Source organism: Anthonomus grandis, chromosome 7, assembly GCF_022605725.1.
Source record: "Anthonomus grandis grandis chromosome 7, icAntGran1.3, whole genome shotgun sequence".
NCBI lineage: Eukaryota > Metazoa > Arthropoda > Insecta > Coleoptera > Curculionidae > Anthonomus > Anthonomus grandis.
The window spans coordinates 6,911,797-6,933,501 of NC_065552.1; the positions used below are offsets into that span (position 1 = coordinate 6,911,797).

A 21,705-nucleotide genomic window follows, 5' to 3' on the forward strand; every position below is an offset into this window, starting at 1 on the left:
ATGCAGGTGTAGCTCTTTAAGGTACCACAGTATCCCATGAAAGAAACCAAGAAAGTTGTAACGTCCAAGATGATCGCCTGTCAAACCTTTTGAAGAGTATTGATTTTAAGTGATTTAAATTAATTTTATTTAGAAAAACAAAAATGCCGTAAGTCAAATTGTGGACAATGTGATAGAAAATGTGCTCTCAAGGGTCTTTATTTTGTAAACCCACAATTTGATTATTGTGAATGATTTTAATATAAATATCTTACAAAAGTCAATCTTACAAATACAGTCGAGAATTTTAATTTAACACACGTTATAACAGATTCAACTCGAATAAATATCCAGGCAAATTCTCAAACCTCAATTGACTTAATATTTACAAATGTAAAAAACAATAATAACAATATAATAATAACAATAATAACAATATAAAAAAATCAATCTCGTACAGAAATTATAAAAACATAAACTTTGAAACCGATGCTCTAAATGTTCATACCCTGTTTTATTCAACTAGCGAGGTAAATGATACACTCACTATGTTTAATACCTTTATTACCAACCTGCTTAATAAACATGCACCTTTTCGCAAAAAGAAACTTTACGAAAACCCGTTTAATCCATGGATAACAGACAACATTAAATTTCTAATAAACCTCAGGGATAAAGCAAGGCGTGATTACAATAGTCAAAACTGAAAATAATATATATACAGTGAAATCTCTCTTGAGCGGACACTCATCACCTTCAAAAAGTGTCCGCTTAACGGAGGTGTTCATCCAAGGGAAAAAGGCCACACAGAAGCAAAATTAAACAGCATGTTATTTTTTTAAACAAGTTTAATATTAATTATTTAATGACAATAAGTATATAATTAGGGTTACAAAATAATTATCATTATGCAAAAAAAATAAACTTAAAAAACAAAAACTTATGAAATAACAAACCGAAAATAAACTAAACTAGTACATACATACATATAAAGATTTTTGTAACAAATAATATGTAAATATTTTGGAACACATGTACAAATTAAGATCATTGTTTATGTTTAAAATATTCTAATAAAGACGTTTGGCGATTTTTTTTGTTGATCAAAGTATCTTGGAAATGAAGATCAAGCTTAGATAGTAAATCTAGAGCAGATAGGTCATCCCTAGCCTGAGTGAAGCGTTTTAACCGTTGCGTCATATTAAAAGCCTGTTGATAGGTAGTCAATTCCTCTTCTTCCTCAACGTGTTCCTCTTCTGACTCATCGGATGATACCAATACTTCCTCTTGATTCGAAACCTCCAGAGGAAGGTCATCAATTTGCTCCAATATTAAATCATTGTCTACATTAAAAAATTCGTTGATATCCTTATTGTTTATCATTCCAAAATTATCCTTATTCCTCAACATTTGAGCTAAAAGTGGCAATGGAATATCGTCTTCATTTTCCCAGATTTCCAGGTTTTCTGCTCTATTTTCTGAACTATTAGAGTGTGTAATGCCAGACTTAATAAAGCAATTTTGAACCGTTTTCTTTGTCACTTGGTCCCATGCAATGTTTATAAAGTAAATTGCATCTAGGACGTTTATTTTTCTGGCTAATTCTTGGACTGATTCATCAGTATTTATGGCTAATAAAAGTTTTTTAATAATGATTGTTCTATAAAATGTTAAATAAAACTTTTAATAATGCCCTGATCTAAAGGCTGTACAATAGAAGTGCAGTTTGGAGGCAAAAAAATCTATTTAATATTTTTTAATCTTATATCCTTTGGGTGACAACATGCATTGTCGAGAAATAATGAAATTTCTCGTTTTTCACGCATAATTTTTTTATCAAATTGATTTAACCATTCGGCCATTAGTTCACCGGTCATCCAAGCTTTTTTATTCCACCTATAAGTAACTGGCAATTCTTTCACATTAATATTTTTAAATGCTCTTGGTTTGGCCGTTTTTTCTGATCACTAGAGGTTTTTCTTTTTGTCCCTCCATATTTACACAAAAAAGTATAGTCAGTCTCCCTTTTGAAAATTTACCTCCAATACATCTTTCTCGCTTCAAATATAGAGTCCTATTTGGCATTGCTCGGAAAAATAGGCCAGTCTCATCAGCATTATAGATATTTTTGGGAGCATAGTTCTTAATTATAGATGGTACTTTCTCCCAAAATGTCGTGACATCGGCAGAGTTCACACTTGCGGCCTCCCCACTGATAGTTATAAAAGCAATGTTGTGCCGGGAGCGAAACTTTTGCAGCCAACCTTCTGATGCACTGAAAGTTCTTACCCCAAACCATTAGCGATTTCTTTGGCTTTCGTTTTAACAATTGTACCTAAAAAGATAATAGGCACATGTAAAATATACAGTAATATGTGTAATAATTGAAGTATGTTACCTGATAATGGAATATTTTTGCTTCGAGCTCTAATGAACCACTCATAGCACTGTCTGTCAATATTTCTGCCCTCTTCTCTTAGTATTTTATGTATTTTAAATTGTGTATTTCCAGATATATGAAAAAAGGCTAATATTAAATCTCTAACAAAAAACAATGATCCCAAGGAGAAAAAAAACCTCAGGCCAATAAGCATTTTGCCACTTGTGTCCAAGATAATGGAAAAATTCTTATATAACTAAATGGTTAATTTTATTGGAAAACATTAGTTGCTTGGTTTTAGCACAAGTTCATGTCTTGTTAAAATAACCGATGACATAAGATGCATTGAAGAAAATAAAGACTTTACGTGCCTTATATTGCTGGATTTTAATAAGGCGTTTGATACGTTGATTCACGATCTGTCTTTATCCAAACTACATTATTTTGGTTCTATTAAACTCTTTCAAAGGTATTTTTATAATAGGTGTTGCTGTGTGGTTTTTAAAAATGAACCTCATAGTTTAATATCTAAATTTAGCCTATTAAAGAAGGAAGTTCCACAAGCGTCAATATAATGTAGTATGTAATATAGTAATGTCATCGCTACTTGTTTCAATGTATGAGGCAGATATGAAAAAGTCCCTAAAATACTTTCAAACTCTATAGTATGCTGACGACTCACAGCTGTATTTAACTTTAAATTTTAAAAATTATCAACAATCAGAATTAAAATTCAACTAAGATTTAGAAAATATTTCTTTCGATGCTCAGGAACACAACTTAGTAATCAATGCCTCTAAATCACAAGTAATAATATTTCATTTAAACTGTCAAAATGAAGTAATACCAGCTATCGACGAAGTCCAAAATTTGGGACTTTTAATGGAGAGCCAATTAAAATTTGAAAACCATATAAACAAAAAGTTAACCGCGGCCCATTTAGGATTAAAACATGTTTCTTTTCCAAGGTTAAATATCTGCTCTGCGATTCTCTTGTCATGTACTCTTAATCTATTTCTAAAGTTTATTGTAAAAAAATACAAAAGCTACAAAACTTATGCATCAGCCTGAATCCACATTGGTACATAATTACGGATCCGTTGAGCCAATGACAGATCGGAAAGGTTTCACGTACCTACTTGAAGGAAAATACGGATAAAAGTTGGTTAATTTGAACTTCATTCCGTTTTTTGCGTCCGTTGTGCTATTTATTTTTTATGGTTATTTTTAAATTTTTACCAACAAATTTTTTTGCGTGGGATTCTGTAATTTCTAGGTAAGTCTTTTGTTTTGAGACTAATTTTTTTACTACTTTTAATTTTGTAGCATTCTCTTTAGAATGTCAAGTTGGGGTTCGACCCCGGGTTGCGCCTATTTTAAATGTGGCTATTGTGGCTTTTTCATTAATAGTCATTCATTCATTCATTAGTAGTCATTAATAGTCAAAATTATTTAGAACACCAATGTTTCCATGTACATATGACATATGGAGGAGAAGGAGAACCAGGGTTTTGCCTTCGAGCTAGGTATATGTTTATTATTCATTGTTATTATTTTATCTTTTTGTCAATTTTTTATTTAGTGTCGTTCTAGTATGTATTATTTCTTTTATTAGTTACACTTTCTCTTTGTCTATTAATTTTGTAGTCTGAACAGGCGATAGCAAAGATTTAGGTCAAACACACAGGAAATTATATGACGAAATGTGTATTTCATCCATTTATGCCAGAAAACGTCTATGGGATCCCTTTACAACCATGGCATAAAAATAAGTTGAAGCAATTGTATAAGATCAAAACCGTAAACATCAAAAACACGAGTAAAAATATAACGTGATTTTACGGATACGCATATCTCTAGTGGATGGACTAAGCCTGAATCCACATTGATATGTAATTATGGATCCTTTGGGACCACGTGATTGCTATCAGCCAATAACAGACCCGATTTTGGGTTTCTTATTGGCTGATAGCAATCACGTGGTCCCAACGGATCCGTAATTACGTATCAATGTGCATTCAGGCTCATGTATCCGTAATTACGTACCAATGTGGATTCAGGCTAAGGTTTGCGTTCTGATTACCGTATAGAAATCATATATCACCATCTGTCTTAAGGGAAATTTAGTTCAAAATATGGCTAATAGATAAAAGTATCACACATATCTCTTTGTATATAATACTATTAAAACTAAATATTAAAACCGAAAACCCGTCTTATCTTTTTAATAAATTTACGTAATTCTCCCATGATCCCATTCTCCTTAGGAATGCTAAGATATGCCAAAATATCACTGAAAATTTCATAAAAACCTTTTTGTTAGAGTCACAATAAACTGTATTGTACTTGTTTTATTTGCTGAAAAAAAAATAAAAATTAAAAATGTGGGGTGCATCGAGTTTTCTATATGTGTTGTATTGTTTCGTGAATTTCCTCTGATCCAATTTGCGATTTTATTATGTAGGTACTTTCACCAACGTTTGTGTTATCAATCTATTTTCTTTTTATATTTTCTTAGTTCTGTTTTTTTATTTTTTTTTGTTTTGTTAATATTAAGCTTACAATATTTTAGAACGCCTTACTCAAAGAGAAAGGCGGAATCAGCATCGGTTTTAATAATCTTGATTCGACCCTTTTTGTCTTAAATCCGTATACTTTTTGCTAAACATAATAAAAATTGTATTTTTTTATAGGCAAATAAAATGTTTTGAATTTGAATGTAGGTCATCTATTAAATTTTGTCAATCATAACTGCTCTCTCTCTCTCTGTCTGTTTCATCCATCACTGGTCTTTTAACTTGATTTTAAAGTTCAGTGGACTGACGAGAGATAATTGCAAACTCAAAAGTTTCTTCGCGAAAGTACGAGAAAAGTCAAAAAAACTTAAAGTCATATCAAATTTTCATCTTTATCCTACCATCTGGATCTTGTGGAAATTGTATTTTTGTGGCCCAATTACCATCAACTTCTAATTTTTGCTGTAAACATTCTAATTTTTGCTGTAACCTCAGACTTTTCTTCAGCCTTGGCATTATTTCAGTTTTCACATCTAGTACATGTGACCCAAATAACATTGTAAAAATACTGAATTAATTAAAGCCACTATTTATAATTATCAATGTGATAACGTCTGGTCCGAATTAGCAGTTTGCCAGTAACAAAACGTTCGTTGTGCAGACAAAAAATGTGTTGCAATATTAAATGTTTACGTGTTTTTACCGTTATTGTCAACATTTTAATATGTCTCGCAGCTATTATAAGACTGTTAGTGCCCGGGTTTTACTATAAATTGCACCGTGACAGATTCGAGGATGCGATTTGCCCCCAAGAACCGATTATAGCAATCGGATTCAGTGCTATAATTTTAGTGCTAGTGACCATTGGCTGTATAGCACCTTTAAAAGGTGACACACAGGTGATGGTCAGTTATGCTTCGACGCTCTCGTTACTAGCCATCATTCAAGCCGGTTGGGCGGTGTTTATATTTGTCCTTGTCACAGGACAATCTTTAAAAGCACAAATAACTGTGGCGCTAGACTCAGTTTATAATGGTAATCGTTATCTATATGATAATGCAGTAATAGATCATATTCAGCATAAGTTTAAATGTTGCGGGTTGGCTTATGGAAACGCGTTTGAACGTTACCAAAGACCTCACAGTTGTTTTGATGAACACGGTGAAATTGTAGGAAACTTTTGCGATTTTGCTTTATACCAAGATATCTCGACTTCAATTAACAGTTTTGCAATTGCTGCCATAACAATCTCTATGGTGGAAATAGTTGCTGTGTGGTTGACGTTTGTTCTGGTGAAGAAGTTGAGGAGCGAGGACAAGAAGAGAGAGGAGGGCCAGATCAGCAGTGTGGGCAAAAGAAGTATTGATTGAATATTTTATGTTAATTTGCAAATTTTGATGTAGATAAACACTCCTTTGGTAGAAAATAACCATTTCATGAAAATATGTTTTTATTTGTCTATTTATCATGGATATATCCCTAAACCTTGTTTTTATCAAAGGCTAACTAAGGCTATTTAAATTTTGAGTTTTACTGATAAAATTGGGGTAAATCTGTAATAAATCTTGCTTTAATGCCCTGGCTCATTAAACGTAAACAGTTAATTATAAAAATTAAGATACACAATTGCCTTCATTAATATTTTTTCACAGTAAACTATTTTTAAATTTTCGCTTAAATAAGTTACATAATAAGTTGACAAAAACATTTTGTATCTCACTATTGAATAACTAGGGATTAACATTTGAGTGAGAATAACACTCAACTTGTTATTTACATGGTCTCTAATTGTAAGGAAAAATATGAAACGAATAAAAGTAATTTTTATTCTTTGTAGCCTAGCAAACCGGGACAATAAATAAGAGTTGCATACGAACAGTGGAAAAGAACCAATGACTCAAAAAGTTGTTTTTTAATGAAACTATTTAATATGCCTTAATTTTTATAGAGATTTTTGAGTAAAATAATTGACCTTTGTTGCTTGAGTTACGTGGGTTTTGAACCTTAAAAAGTTATCAAAAATAACTCCAACATTTTTATATTCAAAAATATTAGGAATTAAAATATTGCTCATATAATGTTGCATATTTTGTCGAGCTTTTCTGTCTTTGTCTGGATCAAAAAATATCACAGGTGATTTGGATGAATTAATTTTTAACCCATTATTGAAGTATAGAAGTGTCATTGATTTTATTTTTATTAAAGCCTATATGCAATTGTGTATCGTCTGCATACCCTTTTTCGTCTCCATACCTAATTTTTTCTTAAGTAGTGTAACTATTAAATTTTTTATTTTTCTGGTAGCTGAGACCTAGTTTACAGAAATAAGTGATTTTTTGGAAAAATTACGTTTATTTAATTATTTTTGAATGAAAAATACCTCTGGAAAATTTATTTTTCATGAGGAATGTAATTATTGAATTTGTTATTCCTGTCAACTGAGATCTTTCTTATAAAAAAGAGAGGAAAAATATATTTTTTTTTAAACAAAAAAAAAACTTCAATCGCCTAATATTTTTTGAAACTATTTTTTGTCAAGCAGTGTAATTTTTTCCAGACGTTGAGACTTTTTTTTTAAAGTGACTATTATAAAAAATGTACTTCAACTGCCTGATATTTTCTGAAACTCATTTTTGTCAAGCAGTGTAATTCTAGCCAGTTAATACTTTTGTTCCAAAAAAAAAAACTGGCAAATGTATTTTACTAATTTTTGTCAAGAGTTTAATTTCTTCCAGGCAGTTCAGACTTTTTTTTGTGACTATTGCAAAAAATGTACTTCAACTGCCTGATATTTTCTGAAACTACTTTTTGTCAAGCAGTGAAATTTTTTCTAGGTAGTTGATATTTTTTTACAAAAAATTGCAAAAAAAATTTTTCGACTGCCTCATATTTTCTAAAAACTAATTTTTGTTGAGCAGTGTAATTTCTTCCAGGCACTTGACAAAAGAAAAATGTGACTTTTGCAAAAAATTTATTTCAACTGCCTGATATTTTTTTAGCAATTTTTTGTCAAGCAGCGTTAGTTATTCCAGGCATTTGAGACTTTTTAAAAAAAAAAAAAAAGACTTGCAAAAAATTTACTTTAACTGTCTGATATTTTTTTAAATTATTTTTTGTAAAGCATTGTAATTTCTACCAGGCAGTTGCTATTTGTTTTATAAAAAAAGTGACTTTTGCAAAAAGTTTACTTTAACTGCCTGATATTTTCTGAAAATATTTTTTATAAAGCAGTTTAATTCTAGGCAGTTAATACTTTTTTACAAAAAAAAGACTTTTGCAAAAAATTTACTTCAACTGCCTGATATTTTTTTGAATTTTTATTTTTCTAAAATTTTTGTCAAGCAGTGTAATTTCTTTCAGTCAGTTGTGACTTTTTTTTTAAAATGACTTTGGCAAAATTTTTTTTTTAACTGCCTGATACTTTTTAAAATTATTTTTTGTAAGGCATTGTAATTTCTTCCAGGCAGTTGAGATTTGTTTTATAAAAAAAGTGACTTTTGCAAAAAATTTTACTTAAACTGCCTAATCTTTTTTTTAAACTAGTTTTTGTCAAGAGTGTAATTTCTTCCAGGCAGGTCAGACTCTTTTTTTTTAAAGTGACTATTCCAAAAGATGTACTTTACCTGCCTTATATTTTCTGAAACTAATTTTTGTCAAGCAGTGTAATTCCAAAAAGTTAATAGTTTTTTTACGAAAAATTTACTTTAACTGCCTAACATTTTTTTAAATTTTCATCAAGCAGTGTAATTTCTTCCAGTCAGTTGCGACTTTTTTTTAAAATGACTTTGGCAAAAAAAAATTTAACTGTGTGATATTTTTTAAAATTATTTTTTGTAAGGCATTGTAATTTCTTCTAGGCAGTTGAGATTTGTTTTATAAAACAAGTGACTTTTGCAAAAAGTTTACTTCAACTGCCTGATATTTTCTGAAACTAATTTTCGTCAAGCAGTGTAATTTCTTCCAGTCAGTTGCGATTTTTTTTTTAAATGACTAGCAAAAAATTTTCTTTAACTGTCTGATGCTTTTTAAAATTATTTTTTGTAAGGCAGTGTAATTTCTTCCAGGCAGTTGAGACTTTTTTTTTAAGTGACTATTACAAAAAATTTACTTTAACTGCCTGATATCTTCTGAAACTAGGTAGTTGTTATTTTTTTACAAAAAATTGCAAAAAAAAATTTTAACTGCCTCATATTTTCTCAAAAACTAATTTTTGTTGAGCAGTGTAATTTCTTCCAGGCACTTAAGACTTTAAAAGAAAAGTGTGACTTTTGCAAAAAATTTATCTTAACTGCCTGATATTTTTTGAAAGTATTTTTTATCAAGTAGTGTAATTCTAGGCAGTTAATGCTTTTTTACAAAAAAAAGACTTTTGCAAAAAATTTACTTCAACTGCCTGATATTTTTTTAAATTTTTTATTTTTAAAAATTTTTGTTAAGCAGTGTAATTCCAGGCAGTTAATACTTTTCTAAACAAAAAAAAGACTTGCAAAAAATGTACTTCAACTGCCTGATATTTTCTGAAACTATTTTTTGTCAAGCAGCGTAATTTTTTCCAGGCAAGTTTTTTTTACAAAAAAAAAGACTTGCAAAAAATGTACTTTAACTGTCTGATATTTTTTTAAATAATTTTTTGTAAGGCACTCTAATTTCTTCCAGGCAGTTGATATTTGTTTTATAAAAAAAGTGACTTTTGCAAATTTGCAAAAAGTTGACTTTAACTGCCTGATATTTTCCAAAAGTATTTTTTATCAAGCAGTGTAATTCTAGGCAGTTAATACTTTTTTACGAAAAAAAAGACTTTTGCAAAAAATTTACTTCAACTGCCTGATATTTTTTTGAATTTTTTATTTTTTAAAATTTTTGTCAAGCAGTGTAATTTCTTCCAGTCAGTTGCGATTTTTTTTTAAAATGACCAGCAAAAAATTTTCTTTAACTGTCTGATGTTTTTTAAAATTATTTTTTGTAAGGCATTGTAATTTCTTCCAGGCAGTTGAGATTTCTTTTATAAAAAAAGTGACTTTTGCAAAAAGTTTACTTCAACTGCCTTGAAACTAATTTTTGTAAAGCAGTGTAATTTCTTCCAGGCAGTTCAGACTTTTTTTTTTTAAAGTGACTATTACAAAAAATGTACTTTAACTGCCTGATATTTTCTGAAACTAGGTAGTTGTTATTTTTTTACAAAAAATTACAAAAAAAAAAATTCAACTGCCTCATATTTTCTCAAAAACTAATTTTTGTTGAGCAGTGTAATTTCTTCCAGGCACAGACTTTAAAAGAAAAGTATGACTTTTGCAAAAAAATTATTTTAACTGCCTGATATTTTTTGAAAATATATATTGTCAGGCAGTGTAATCTTTTTTAGGTAGTTAATAAGAAAAACTACTTTTGCAGTGAATTTTTTTTAGGTAGTTAATACTTTTTTTAAAATGTTTGTCAAGCAGTGTAATTTCTTACAGTCAGTTGCGACTTTTTTTTTAAATTGACTATTGCAAAAAATGTACTTCAATTGCCTGATATTTTCTAAAACTAATATTTACCAAGCAGTGTAATTTCAGGCAGTTAATACTTTTTTTTACAAAAAAAAAGACTTGCAAAAAATTTACTTTAACTGCCTGATATTTTTTGAAAAATTTTTTTGTCAAGCCGTGTATTTTTTTAGGTAATTGATACTTTAATAAGAAAAATTACTTTTGCAAAAAAATTTACTTCAACGGCCTGATATTTTCTGAAACTAATTTTTGCCAAGTAGTAAATTTTTTTTTAGGTAGTTGATACTTTAAAAAAAAATTGACTACAGTATAAAACCTCGACTATCCGAACACGCGTTTATCCGAATATCCGATTAGCCGAACCAACAAATTTTTGGTCATTATCCGAACGCTCTTGATTAACCGAACAGTGGCGTCAATTTGCAGGTCTCCACTCTTTACGAAACTTACGATTTTTTTAAAATTAAATTACAGGTACACCAGTATCTGGGGAAATTATTTGTGAAAAGGCAAAGTATTTTTACCAGCAACTGCATGGTAATAATACGTTTAAAGCTAGCTCAGGGTGACTCCAAAATTTTAAGCAGAGATTTGGAATTCGACAGCTTTCTATTTCCGGGGAAAAACTTTCCAGTGACCTCTCTGCAGTAGATCCTTTCAAACTAAAACTTCATGATAAAATTGAGGAGTTAGGCTCAAATGCCCATCAACTTTATAATGCTGATGAAAGTGGGCTATTTTGGAAAATGGTACCTCAAAAAACATGGAAGGAAAATTCAGTTCCAGGCAGAAAACAAAATAAAGAACGGATAACATTTATGCCTTATTCAAATGCTTCAGGTAGCCACAAGTTAAAATTACTGGTTCTTGGTAAATCAAAGAGGCCACGTTCATTTAAAAGCCATTACATTCCTGTAGTTTACATGGGTCAAAAAAAAGCATGGGTAACAAGAGAAATTTTCACAGAATGGTTTCACACGTGCTTTGTCCCCGCCGTACGTCAAAAAATGGTTTACCTGAAAAGGCACTGCTACTCCTTGATAATGCACCTAGACATCCAGAAAATTTATCCAGCGAGGATAAACAAATTTGTGTAATGTTTTTACCTCCTAACTGCACTCCTTTGATCCAACCAATGGATCAACACGTAATTCAAGCAGTCAAACTGTACTATCGGAAAAAGCTTTTAAAGAAAATTGTTGAAACACCAGGAAATATATCGGCGGAATTGAAAAAAATTACCTTAAAGGATGTCGTAACCGAACTGGCTGAAGCTTGGCAAAATGTCAATCAAAGCTTGTTAAGAAGATCTTGGAAATCGCTCTTACCACCAAATTTGATTGCACAGGAGTGAGATGAAGAAGATCTAATATCTCTTGCTAGTTTAGCGAATCGCTTAAAAATAGGTATTTTTCATCAAGAGCTGGGTGAAATCATAGATCTATCAAAAAAAATTGAAATAAGTTTAGCTGATGAGGAAATACAACAGTGGGCTGTAGGAAAAGAAGAAACCGTCGAAAAAATGACCGAACAAGATATTATAATAAATTTGGATGAGGAAGATCAAGATTCAGAAGAAGAACAGGGGCTCATAGCTACCAAGTCTATAATGCATAATGAAGCGGTTTCCTCTTTTGATAAATGTATAGAGTGAGCAAATAATGTAGCGTTTTATTTTTCTACTCCTATTTTCACTAACGCTCCATTGATATTTCATTAATTTCAATAATTATATTAATAATTTCAGTCAACTTCTTTTATTCATATTTCTTTAAATTCACACTGTCAATGACACATTACTACTGTAACGCATCACTCTCCTGGTTTAATTATTCATGCTTTCTGTTGACGGTCCGTCACTCTTCTGGTTGGTCTTAATTAATGTTTTCTCTGATTGGATTGACATTGACAGCTCAGGCGAGAGGTGGGGTCGTTACTTATTTAGTCGGTACTGCATCCATTTTTCGAGGACTTGTTCCCGTGCCGCAGGTAGAAGCGCACGTCAAAGGCCAGTTTTTTATTTCCGAAGTTTGTGAAGCAGGAAGTGGCCAATATGGTTTATAATTTATAGTCCTTAATCTTGTTCCTTTAGGGAACTGTTTATTTCATAATTCTGGTGCAGGATGCCCAAGATTTTGATGGATAGATAATGAAACTTAGCAAGGTGAGTGTGTCACATTTTGAACGCCATTCATTTTTATCGACAGTGAATACAATGGCAACCGTTGTTTTAGGTTTTTACTTTTCCGTTTTCCTCTTTATTCTTCTTCAATTGTTGATGGCTGCAGGGTTTTGATTTCCCCGGGAAATTGCTGAAAACGGTGGAGCCAGAGTTAGAGCTAGTATTAGAGATGCCCAGTCCAGATAGCTAAGCTACAAATGGCATACATTCACAGCCTCGATTTTGAAGGCTAGCCGTTCATTTCTTGGAGGAATATACATGCCAGTTTATTCCATTTATTTAAATATTACTAACCATAGATTTGTCTCACTTATTTAAATTTTTATTAATATACCTTTAATTTCAATTTATTGCTACAAATATTTAATCAGTATCATAATTTAATACGTCAATTTCTTATCTATACTTTTAGTTATTTTTTGTTTGTCAGTATTTTTCAGTAACTTTTTTTGTAGTTAAGTAGATATAACTCGGTTAAGGCTGATATGCCTTAGATAAAAAGGTTCATGAACTTTCCCCTGCGTATTACAAATATATACTAAAAACTTTAATAATTGCAATTTATTTTTTAAGCGCTGAAATCTACCTAGTAGCTTAATCATAATTTAAATGTTACTTTTGACAAACTTATTTTAATCATATCAACATTATTCATATTTTAATTCATAATAAATTATTAACATTTAACAGATTAGATAATGAGGTGTATACATATCTTTGATGTAAATATAATTTAGTTGTATTGTTAAGATATTTTTTTTGCCTCTTTAAATCTACTTTATCCAGGGTCATTTAATTGTTAATTGAAACCTATATACAAGGTGTTTTTCTTAGTTTTCTTTCATTTATAAAAAAAAAAACTAAGTGGCGCCCTCTTATTTATTAGTTACAATCAAGTTTATATTCTTTAATAGCCAGTCATAAGTGAACCTTCGAACAATCCCAAGCCTCCAATAATTCTGAGCTACCGTCTGCAAACTCTTGGCAAAATAGTAACACTGTAAAGTTAACGCCACAATAATAATGGAGAAGCTCAACACCATATCCTTCTATTGGAGGAAATGAGAAATAGGGCTAACCAAATGGCAATGAATGCTATAAAGCAAAAAAAAATTACCGATTTTTTTAAATAAGTGTTTTTTTTTGTGTCAAGGTTTTTACATATTTATATGTTTATAAAAAATGTAAACTGACGTGAAATGTTTTACTTAAAGGTTGTATACATAGTTTAATAAAGAAATTTGCAACAAAAACATGTTTTTATGTAAAACTTAAGTATCCGAACATTTTGCTTATCGAACGGGCACTTGCAATTTATGATTCGGATAATTGAGGTTTCAACTGCCTGATATTTTCTGAAACTAATTTTTGTCAAGCAGTGAAATTTTTTTTAGGTAGTTGATACTTTAAAAAAAAAAAGTGACTATTGCAAAAAATTTACTTAAACTGCCAGATATTCTCTGAAAACTAATTTTTGTAAAGCAGTGTAATATGTTAGACGCAGTTAACAAGTTTTTTGTTTTAGAAAAATAATTGTCACGAAAATTTTGTAATTTTTCTTAAGCAGTATAACTATTATTATTGTGTTATTCCTGGCAGTCGATAATTTTTTATTTGAATATTTTGAGAAAAAAAGTATTTTTTCTTCAGCAGTGTAGTTATATTTTATTTCGCTTAGGCAGTTCAGACTTGAAAAGACTAGAAATGTTACACTACTCTAACAATATTTATTCTCATGTAAAAAAACACTTCCAGTCAATCTTCTTTTTTAGTTGAATTTTTTTTATTGAATATTTGGTTGAATATTCGATTGAATGTCTCATTAAACAACAATCGATGCCAATATGTAGACATACAAAATAATAAAATTCTTGATATGTTGGCGAAGAGGCGTTCCTGTGAACACGAAGAAATAGATATTTTAGTTTCTATTTTACTATTAATTAAATAAACTACTATTAATTTTCTAAAAATATTCTTCAAATTAAGAAAAAAATTGTCTTATTGCCTTAAAACATCCAACTGTCTGGAAGACTTCAATTAATCTGCAAAGCAAAAAATCATTCTAAGGCAGTTTCACAAACAGTAATTTTTTTTGTCGAAATACAAACTTGATACTAGGAACGACATAATTATCATCTAAAGACATGGCATCAAAACTTCTTTGAATTTAATACGGTTTTCTAAAATAAACTGAAATGTCGAGAGATCAATGAGAGATTTTCTTAAAATAATCTCGCACACATCAGACATAAATTTGTAAATCAAATAAAACATTTCTGACCATGACCCATGATGATGTTGTCCCACACGGCGAGATGCCCAGCCTGGTTCTATTGATAGCAATCCGCTAATAACACATAAAATCCAAATAACCATTTTGCTCATTCAGTCCGGTGCCGATCATACGTACGTACATTTGAATTAGGTGAAAAACTATGACTCATTATTATTATTAACGATTGTTATTTAACCCGAGCGAATATTTTCGAGAAATATTTATCACCCCAGAGAGATAACGAGATAACATGGCTTATCTCAACTAAAAAACATGAAAATTGTACTGTTTGTGCCGGAACTTTTCAGTGTAATAAACGTAATAAAATTGTGAAGTTTAGTACCAAAAAATGTGTTGCACAGAAGGCCTGACGAGAATCCTAGTTTTTGTGGCAAACTTTGCCTTTCTGCTAGTTGGTGTTGCTTTACTAGCACTAGGAATCCTCCATACAGTGAACTATAATCACTATATAGATGCCATCCCTAAAGATTACCAGCTGGTCCAGCACGTGCCCACCATAGCTATAGTAGTAGGCTCCATCATCTTCGTGATAGCTTTCCTAGGATGCTGTGGAACGTTGAAAAGCAGCACCTGCATGTTGACCACTTACGCCTCAATTCTACTACTGATTTTCTTCGCGCAAGTTGCTTTGGGGATTTTCGGATTGGTAACCATTAAAGATGACACTGATTTAAAGAAAAACATTGAAGCATCAGTTCAGACCTTGTTTAGTAAATACGGGCCCAACAATGAGACAAATAAGGTGATAGACGTGATCCAAGATAACTTGGAATGTTGCGGAGTTACCGGACCAACTTTCTGGATTAGCATTGGGCAGAGTGTGCCTAAGAGTTGTTTTGCTGATGGAGCTTTACTTCCGTACACTCAAGGTTGCTCTAGTGCTTTGCTGAATTTCGTAATGAGTTCTGTAAGGATGATCGCTATAGTTGCGTTAGCTATCTCACTCACCGAGATAGTGGGTGCGGTCTTGGCGCTATTTTTGGCGAATTGTATCCGGGCGAATCAGCGGAAAGGGGCGTATTATTAGTTTTGTGATAAATGGGATTTAGATATGGGTTTTTTCAAGTCTTTTAGCTTATCTATGGCTTATTTTTTAACAAATTGTGTGCTAGTATTAGTTATTTTTGTATATATAGGTTTGAAGAAATATATGTTTTTTTGTATAATCTAATGTTTGTCTTATTTTTCTTTCAAACTACATTTGTGATAGGTACCAAGAAGATTTCATCTACTTGTTAAATTCTTTATATATTGGTGAAGGAGCACCCAGAATACTGTTTGTTATATACGAAAAAATATACATAATAATAGGGTTCTTGATATGTTGGTGAAGGCGCCTGTGTTACCTTGTTGAATAAATAGATATTGAATTGTGAGATGACATGTTTTAACAATCAACATTGGTTGACTGAACTCCTGTTCAGTGGAACTTATTTAAACTTGATGGCTACAATCTGGTAAGCTTTTCATGTAAAAACGAGTACAATGGAGGAGGAAGCCTGATCCTGTTGAAACGAAATCTTAACTTTAATGTTGTTAATGTATGTAAAAATTTATTGGATATTGTTTCTATTTAAAAGATTTTCACCTTAATGTTTTAAATGTATATCGTTCCCCATCAGGTAATTTCGACATATTTTTGAATTTTTCAAATTGCATCCTTTCTTCAACTGGCGTTGGAAAAAACTATTTTAACTGGAGATTTTAATATTAATTTAAATTTATATAACACAACACTAATGATCCTCGATGATAACCCGCGACTGATCGATTTGATCAATAGCTTTAACCTGGTTCGAACTGTGCATAGACCCCTCCAAGGCAGCAGCGTTCTTCACAATGTGTTTGTAGACTCTGCATTTACAGTAAACTCTGTTCCTACTAAAGATCTAGACCTATTAGATCATTGTGCTCAATTGGTCCAGTTGACTCAAAGTTTCTTTAACCTAATACCTGTTGTTGATTGGTCCTTTGTCAGTCTAAATAATATAGATGCTGATGAGAAATTTACTAAATTTTTACTTATTTTGGAAAACGCATATATTTGATCATTTCCAAATTTAAATCACTTCAGGGTGACAGTATGTATTTTAGTTTGATTTTTTTTTAGTTATAATTATATATAAATAAATTGATTATTCATTATTGAACACCATGATGTATTTTAGTTAGATCGAATAAAAAATAAAATAATATTTGGAAATATTCCAAATATTCAATCAACGCTGATAGGTTTCACATTTTCTGGATGCCCTTGAAGATTTTTTTTGTATGGAAATTAATGAATCTTAATACGAATTCATAGATTTTTTTAAAACATCATAGCTATTTTTTCAAAGAATTATATGATAATTGAAGGAAAGATTCGGGGAAGAAGATCTGTTAGGTTTTAGAACTCCTGTTCAAAAGATATTAGAAGATGGCTCGGGTGCACTTCGACTGAGATTTTAGAGCTGTTCTATCCGCGACAATGTTAGCCTAGAATCTATGAGTCAAAAAAACATTGCATCTTTTATCAATCATTGCTACGAGTTAGATTAGAGAGAAAAATTCTGGAAATCAAAAAAAGACGCCTTTTTAAACAATCGAACCTTAAAACATTTAGACCATACACATAAAAAATTAATGGCACTCTAAGCAAGCTAATCTAGTCTATTTAAATCAATTGCATCACTTGACAGATTTTTTTGACAATTAAAGTTTAACAAAATTTTACTTTTTGCAGATAATGGAAGATGCCCACGTGGACGCAGTAATGATCCTAGGCGAGATCTTCAGAGCTGAAGGCCAGTACGACTTCGCCAACCAGGACATGACGTACCGCATCCAGAATTTGGCGCAAACGATGCTGGTGCACCGCCTCTGCCCTCCGCCGGAGGAAGTTTACTCTTTGCACCGGAAACTCTCCGGAGTGTTTTTACTGTTGAGTAAACTGAAAGTTAAGATTGAGTGCAGACAGAAATTTTTGAAGTTATATGACGAGTATGTGAGAGGCACAAATAGCACTATTAACAGAAGTTGAGAATAAAATATGACTTTATAGGAACGTTGCATAATTATTTCGGTATAGGATGGTGAATGGATTTTAATTATTTAGAAAGACATATGTCCTTCATAATAGCAGGTTATTTTGTACGTCGATGTCTTTATACTTTATAGAAATAACTTTATTAGAAATATATGCTTATTAGCTAATAATGATAGATTAAATTTTTGAAAAATTTGTCTTATCTGGTTTTGCTACAACTATTGCCAATAAATATAATAAATTCCACTTAAATAATGACTAATTTAATAATAAGTATTTACTAAACAAATACCAATACTGATGCAATGCGTGATGTTCTTGTGCATTTTTCGTTATTAATAAAATTAAAAATATTTATATTAAAATGTGCACGTTTAAATTTGATTTTTTAAAATTCTTCACACAATTTTTAGATTTATGGATAATACACTAACTCAAATCAAATCAAATCAAATTTCTTTATTTGCCCAATATATATACAGTGGTGGCCAACTAATTAGAAACAGTGTGAATAAATTAATAAAAATCATAAATCTCTTATAAATAAAATTGTTTATTCTTAAATTTCCCGCCCATTGTCGTAACTAACATTTACCTTTAATATTACCATAAATTTAGTGGATTTGTCTTCACATATATACTTTTAAAAAAAAATTAATTTTTTATACAAATATTGAATTGGACGACTAATTAGAAACCAAAGAATTATCAATTTAAAAAAAACAAAATAAGAACTCTAAACCCTAAATAAATCAATATTTTGTAGCAAATCCCTTATTTCCAATGACAGCTTTACATCTCCTGGGCATTGACTCCACCAGATGTTGACATCTCGCTAGTGGTATCGATTTCCACGCCTGCTCTGCTTCTTCCGCCAGATCTTTTCGTTTTTAATATTTTTATGTTCTAAAAGTTTTTCCAGGTCTTTCCAAAGATTCTCAATGGGATTGAGATCCGGACTACATGAGGGCCACATGAGACTACATCAAGTACATCAACATGGTTATCGTCAAACCATTTTTTTACAGACTTAGCCGTGTGCTTGGGATCATTGTCTTGTTGCAAAACCCAAGATACCGGCAAAGTTTCATCAGCAAACGGCAACATGTGGTTCTCCATAATATCTTTATATTTTTCTTGGTCAAGAATACCGCCAATTTTCACTAATGGACCAACACCACGCCACGAAAAACATCCCCATAATTTTATATTTCCACCTCCATGTTTGACTGTGCTGGTTGTATACTTCGGATTATTTTCCGCACCCCTTGGTCTTCTCACAAATATTCTACCATCACTACCAATGCGATTTATTTTTGTCTCATCAGACCATAATACTTTTTTCCACTCTTTTATGGTCCAATTAATATGGTCTTTAGCGAATTTTAATCTAGCCTGGCGACTTTTCTTCTTTAGCAGTGGTTTCTTGCAGGATACTCGTCCAAATAGGTTGGCCTCATTAAGTCGTCGTCTTATAGTTCGTGATGATATCGCGATAGCTGGAGAAAGTTCTTCTTTAATCTGGTTGGAGGTTAAAAATGGATTCATTTTAGCCATTCGAACAATAGTTTCATCAGTTCGTTGGCTGGTTTTTTTAGATCTTCTCTTGCGTGGAATATTTTCGTACGTTTTATGTTCCTTTATGTGTTTGAGTGCATAGAAGCATGCACCATTTTTTTTTGAACATTTTAGGTGGTCAGCTATTTTACTATAGTCCAACCTCTTTCCCTCAGCGTAAAAATTATTTTACGCATTGACGGATCACAATTTTTTTTTTCTACCCATTTTAAACTGTGGAAAACACAAAGACAAGGCTTGTAGATACAAAAAACACAAATTGTTACCAGTACAAAGGTTTGAAATGAACTATACGCGCGTTTATTTTCGTCGTTTCTAAGTAGATGGTCAACTGTTTTATCTATAAATTTTGTTTATATTCTGCATTCCTTACAAATTTCTTAGTGGAATGTCTATAAATAAATTATATATTGCTGTTGTGATGAACAATCAAAATTTTACAACAATTTTTTAATTTATTTTAAAGAACTGAAACATTGAATAAAGTATTTTTTTTAAATCGTTTCTAATTAGTTGACCACCACTGTATATACAAATTATACACAATCAATTTTACAACTATATAACCCGAGGACAAAAAGGACCACAGCGCGACCATAGTGGCCGATAACACAAAATACACAAATCATGTGCATTTGTGCGCTTTTATTTATTTTATTTTATTTTAATTATTGTTTTTGTCATAATGAATTTGGTATAAATGCATAATTTTTTCCCAGAAAGCAGAGAGACATTTTTATGATGCATATAAGAGGGAAAACCGCTATTGCCGCAAGCTTAAACAAAAACTTACCTAAAGAAAAACATTTTCTGTATAAAATGGTGAATGGTCTTTGATATTGTGTATTTACGGTTTTACGCCATATTAGCAGGATGCGGAATGGATGTCAAATAAAAAAAATATTTATTTCGTATTATAGGTAAATTTTTGTTGTACTCGATAGACTAAGTACCAAGCTGCCTTATTCGCCTTACTAATTGTTAAAAGTATAGAAATAATAAACTTTAAAATATCTCCTGTGTCATTATTTTAATATTAGGTCTATAGGAACCGGCTTTGATCTGTTTTCTGATTTAGTTTGACAGAGGATTAGTCAGCTATCCGTGGTTATAATGTTTTACGTTGTGATAGACAGACTAGAGGCGGAGATGTTGTATCTTACTATTTCAGCGGAATAATTCTTTTAAGTGAAATAAACGGGTTTGTAACACGTTTTTAATAGTTCTCTGTTGTTTTTTTATAAATCATTGAATTAATTATATTACGTCGATATAAAGTTTTGAACTTTAGAAAATTAAAAAATTTGAAAATTTAGGAAATTCTTGTACGGGGGAATACTACCCCAACAGACTGTTAATTTAAGGTATCACAAAAGGGGTGGTGCTATTTAACATTTTGGGGTTGGGGTGCACTGGACCCAAGGGATGACCCACCCTATAACCAAAATATGGTGGTTGTAGTTTCCCCTACCTGTATAACATTTATATCAAATTGCGCTTTTATAATTCTTTTAGTTTCAGAGATGTTTGTATTAAAAGTTTTCAAATTGACACCCTATATATATATCTCTACTACAACTAAACCTAACTTTGTATAATCTTAGTCCCCATACCGATTGAGAAATCATTAATGTACCACAAATGGCACACACCCTGCTATTTAGTTTTCTAAGAGTTTAATTAGAAGTGTTAGATAAAACTAAAGAAGCAGTTAGTTTTATTTTTAATTGCTGTGACATAATATGCCTATGAGGATATAATAACTTAAGGGCGGAATATGCTCTTCGTAAACAATATCGTCAACGGTACTTAATACGTATTTCTCTAATGTCACTGTTTCCATCGCTTAGGCAAGATTCTTAACATATGCATTAGCATCTACCCTAATTGCAAGGATTTCATTAAAAGAGGTCTTAAATTTAAATTACGTGCAACTCGTTGATCTTATAAACTTTAGAATTAAGGTAATTTTTCCATCATACGATCAAAGCTGTGTTTTTCGACATTTTGAAAGTAATTATAATTTTTTCATTTCTATGTTGTTGGTGTTCTATTTTAGAGGTGACTTAACATTTGTTTAAGTAAAATTTATTTGTTGCGTTGTTTTAAACTATAAATTGGATATCTTCAGTGATTTAAGCTGGCATAGAGAGTGGATGACTCTATGCCATCTTCAGATCAGATAGATCAAATCTATTACGTTTAAAATTAACAATTATTGATCATAAAATATTTGTTAATATACACTATTATA

General features: G+C 31.1%; 2 protein-coding genes across 4 annotated transcripts in view; both read left to right on the top strand.

Annotated features, from left to right (window-relative positions):
- LOC126738878 (atypical kinase COQ8B, mitochondrial) overlaps positions 1–18,068 on the top strand; it is a 69,175-nt gene extending 51,107 nt beyond the window's left edge. For all 3 annotated transcript variants that reach the window (XM_050444342.1, XM_050444343.1, XM_050444345.1), the window contains exon 8: positions 17,571–18,068. In XM_050444342.1, the coding sequence (XP_050300299.1) occupies positions 17,571–17,867 (297 nt within the window). In that variant the 3' untranslated portion in view covers positions 17,868–18,068. The remainder of the gene's footprint in view (positions 1–17,570) is intronic.
- Positions 14,936–16,016, top strand: LOC126738893 (23 kDa integral membrane protein-like). The gene has a single exon (XM_050444370.1). It carries the CDS (start codon positions 15,174–15,176, stop codon positions 15,870–15,872), a length of 699 nt encoding a protein of 232 aa, XP_050300327.1. The 5' UTR covers positions 14,936–15,173; the 3' UTR covers positions 15,873–16,016.
- Positions 18,069–21,705: the final 3,637 nt, after the last annotated feature.

Bases quoted from the DNA above. Each gene is read 5' to 3' on its own strand.
- LOC126738893 (XM_050444370.1), top strand. From the start codon at position 15,174: ATGTGTTGCACAGAAGGCCTGACGAGAATCCTAGTTTTTGTGGCAAAC.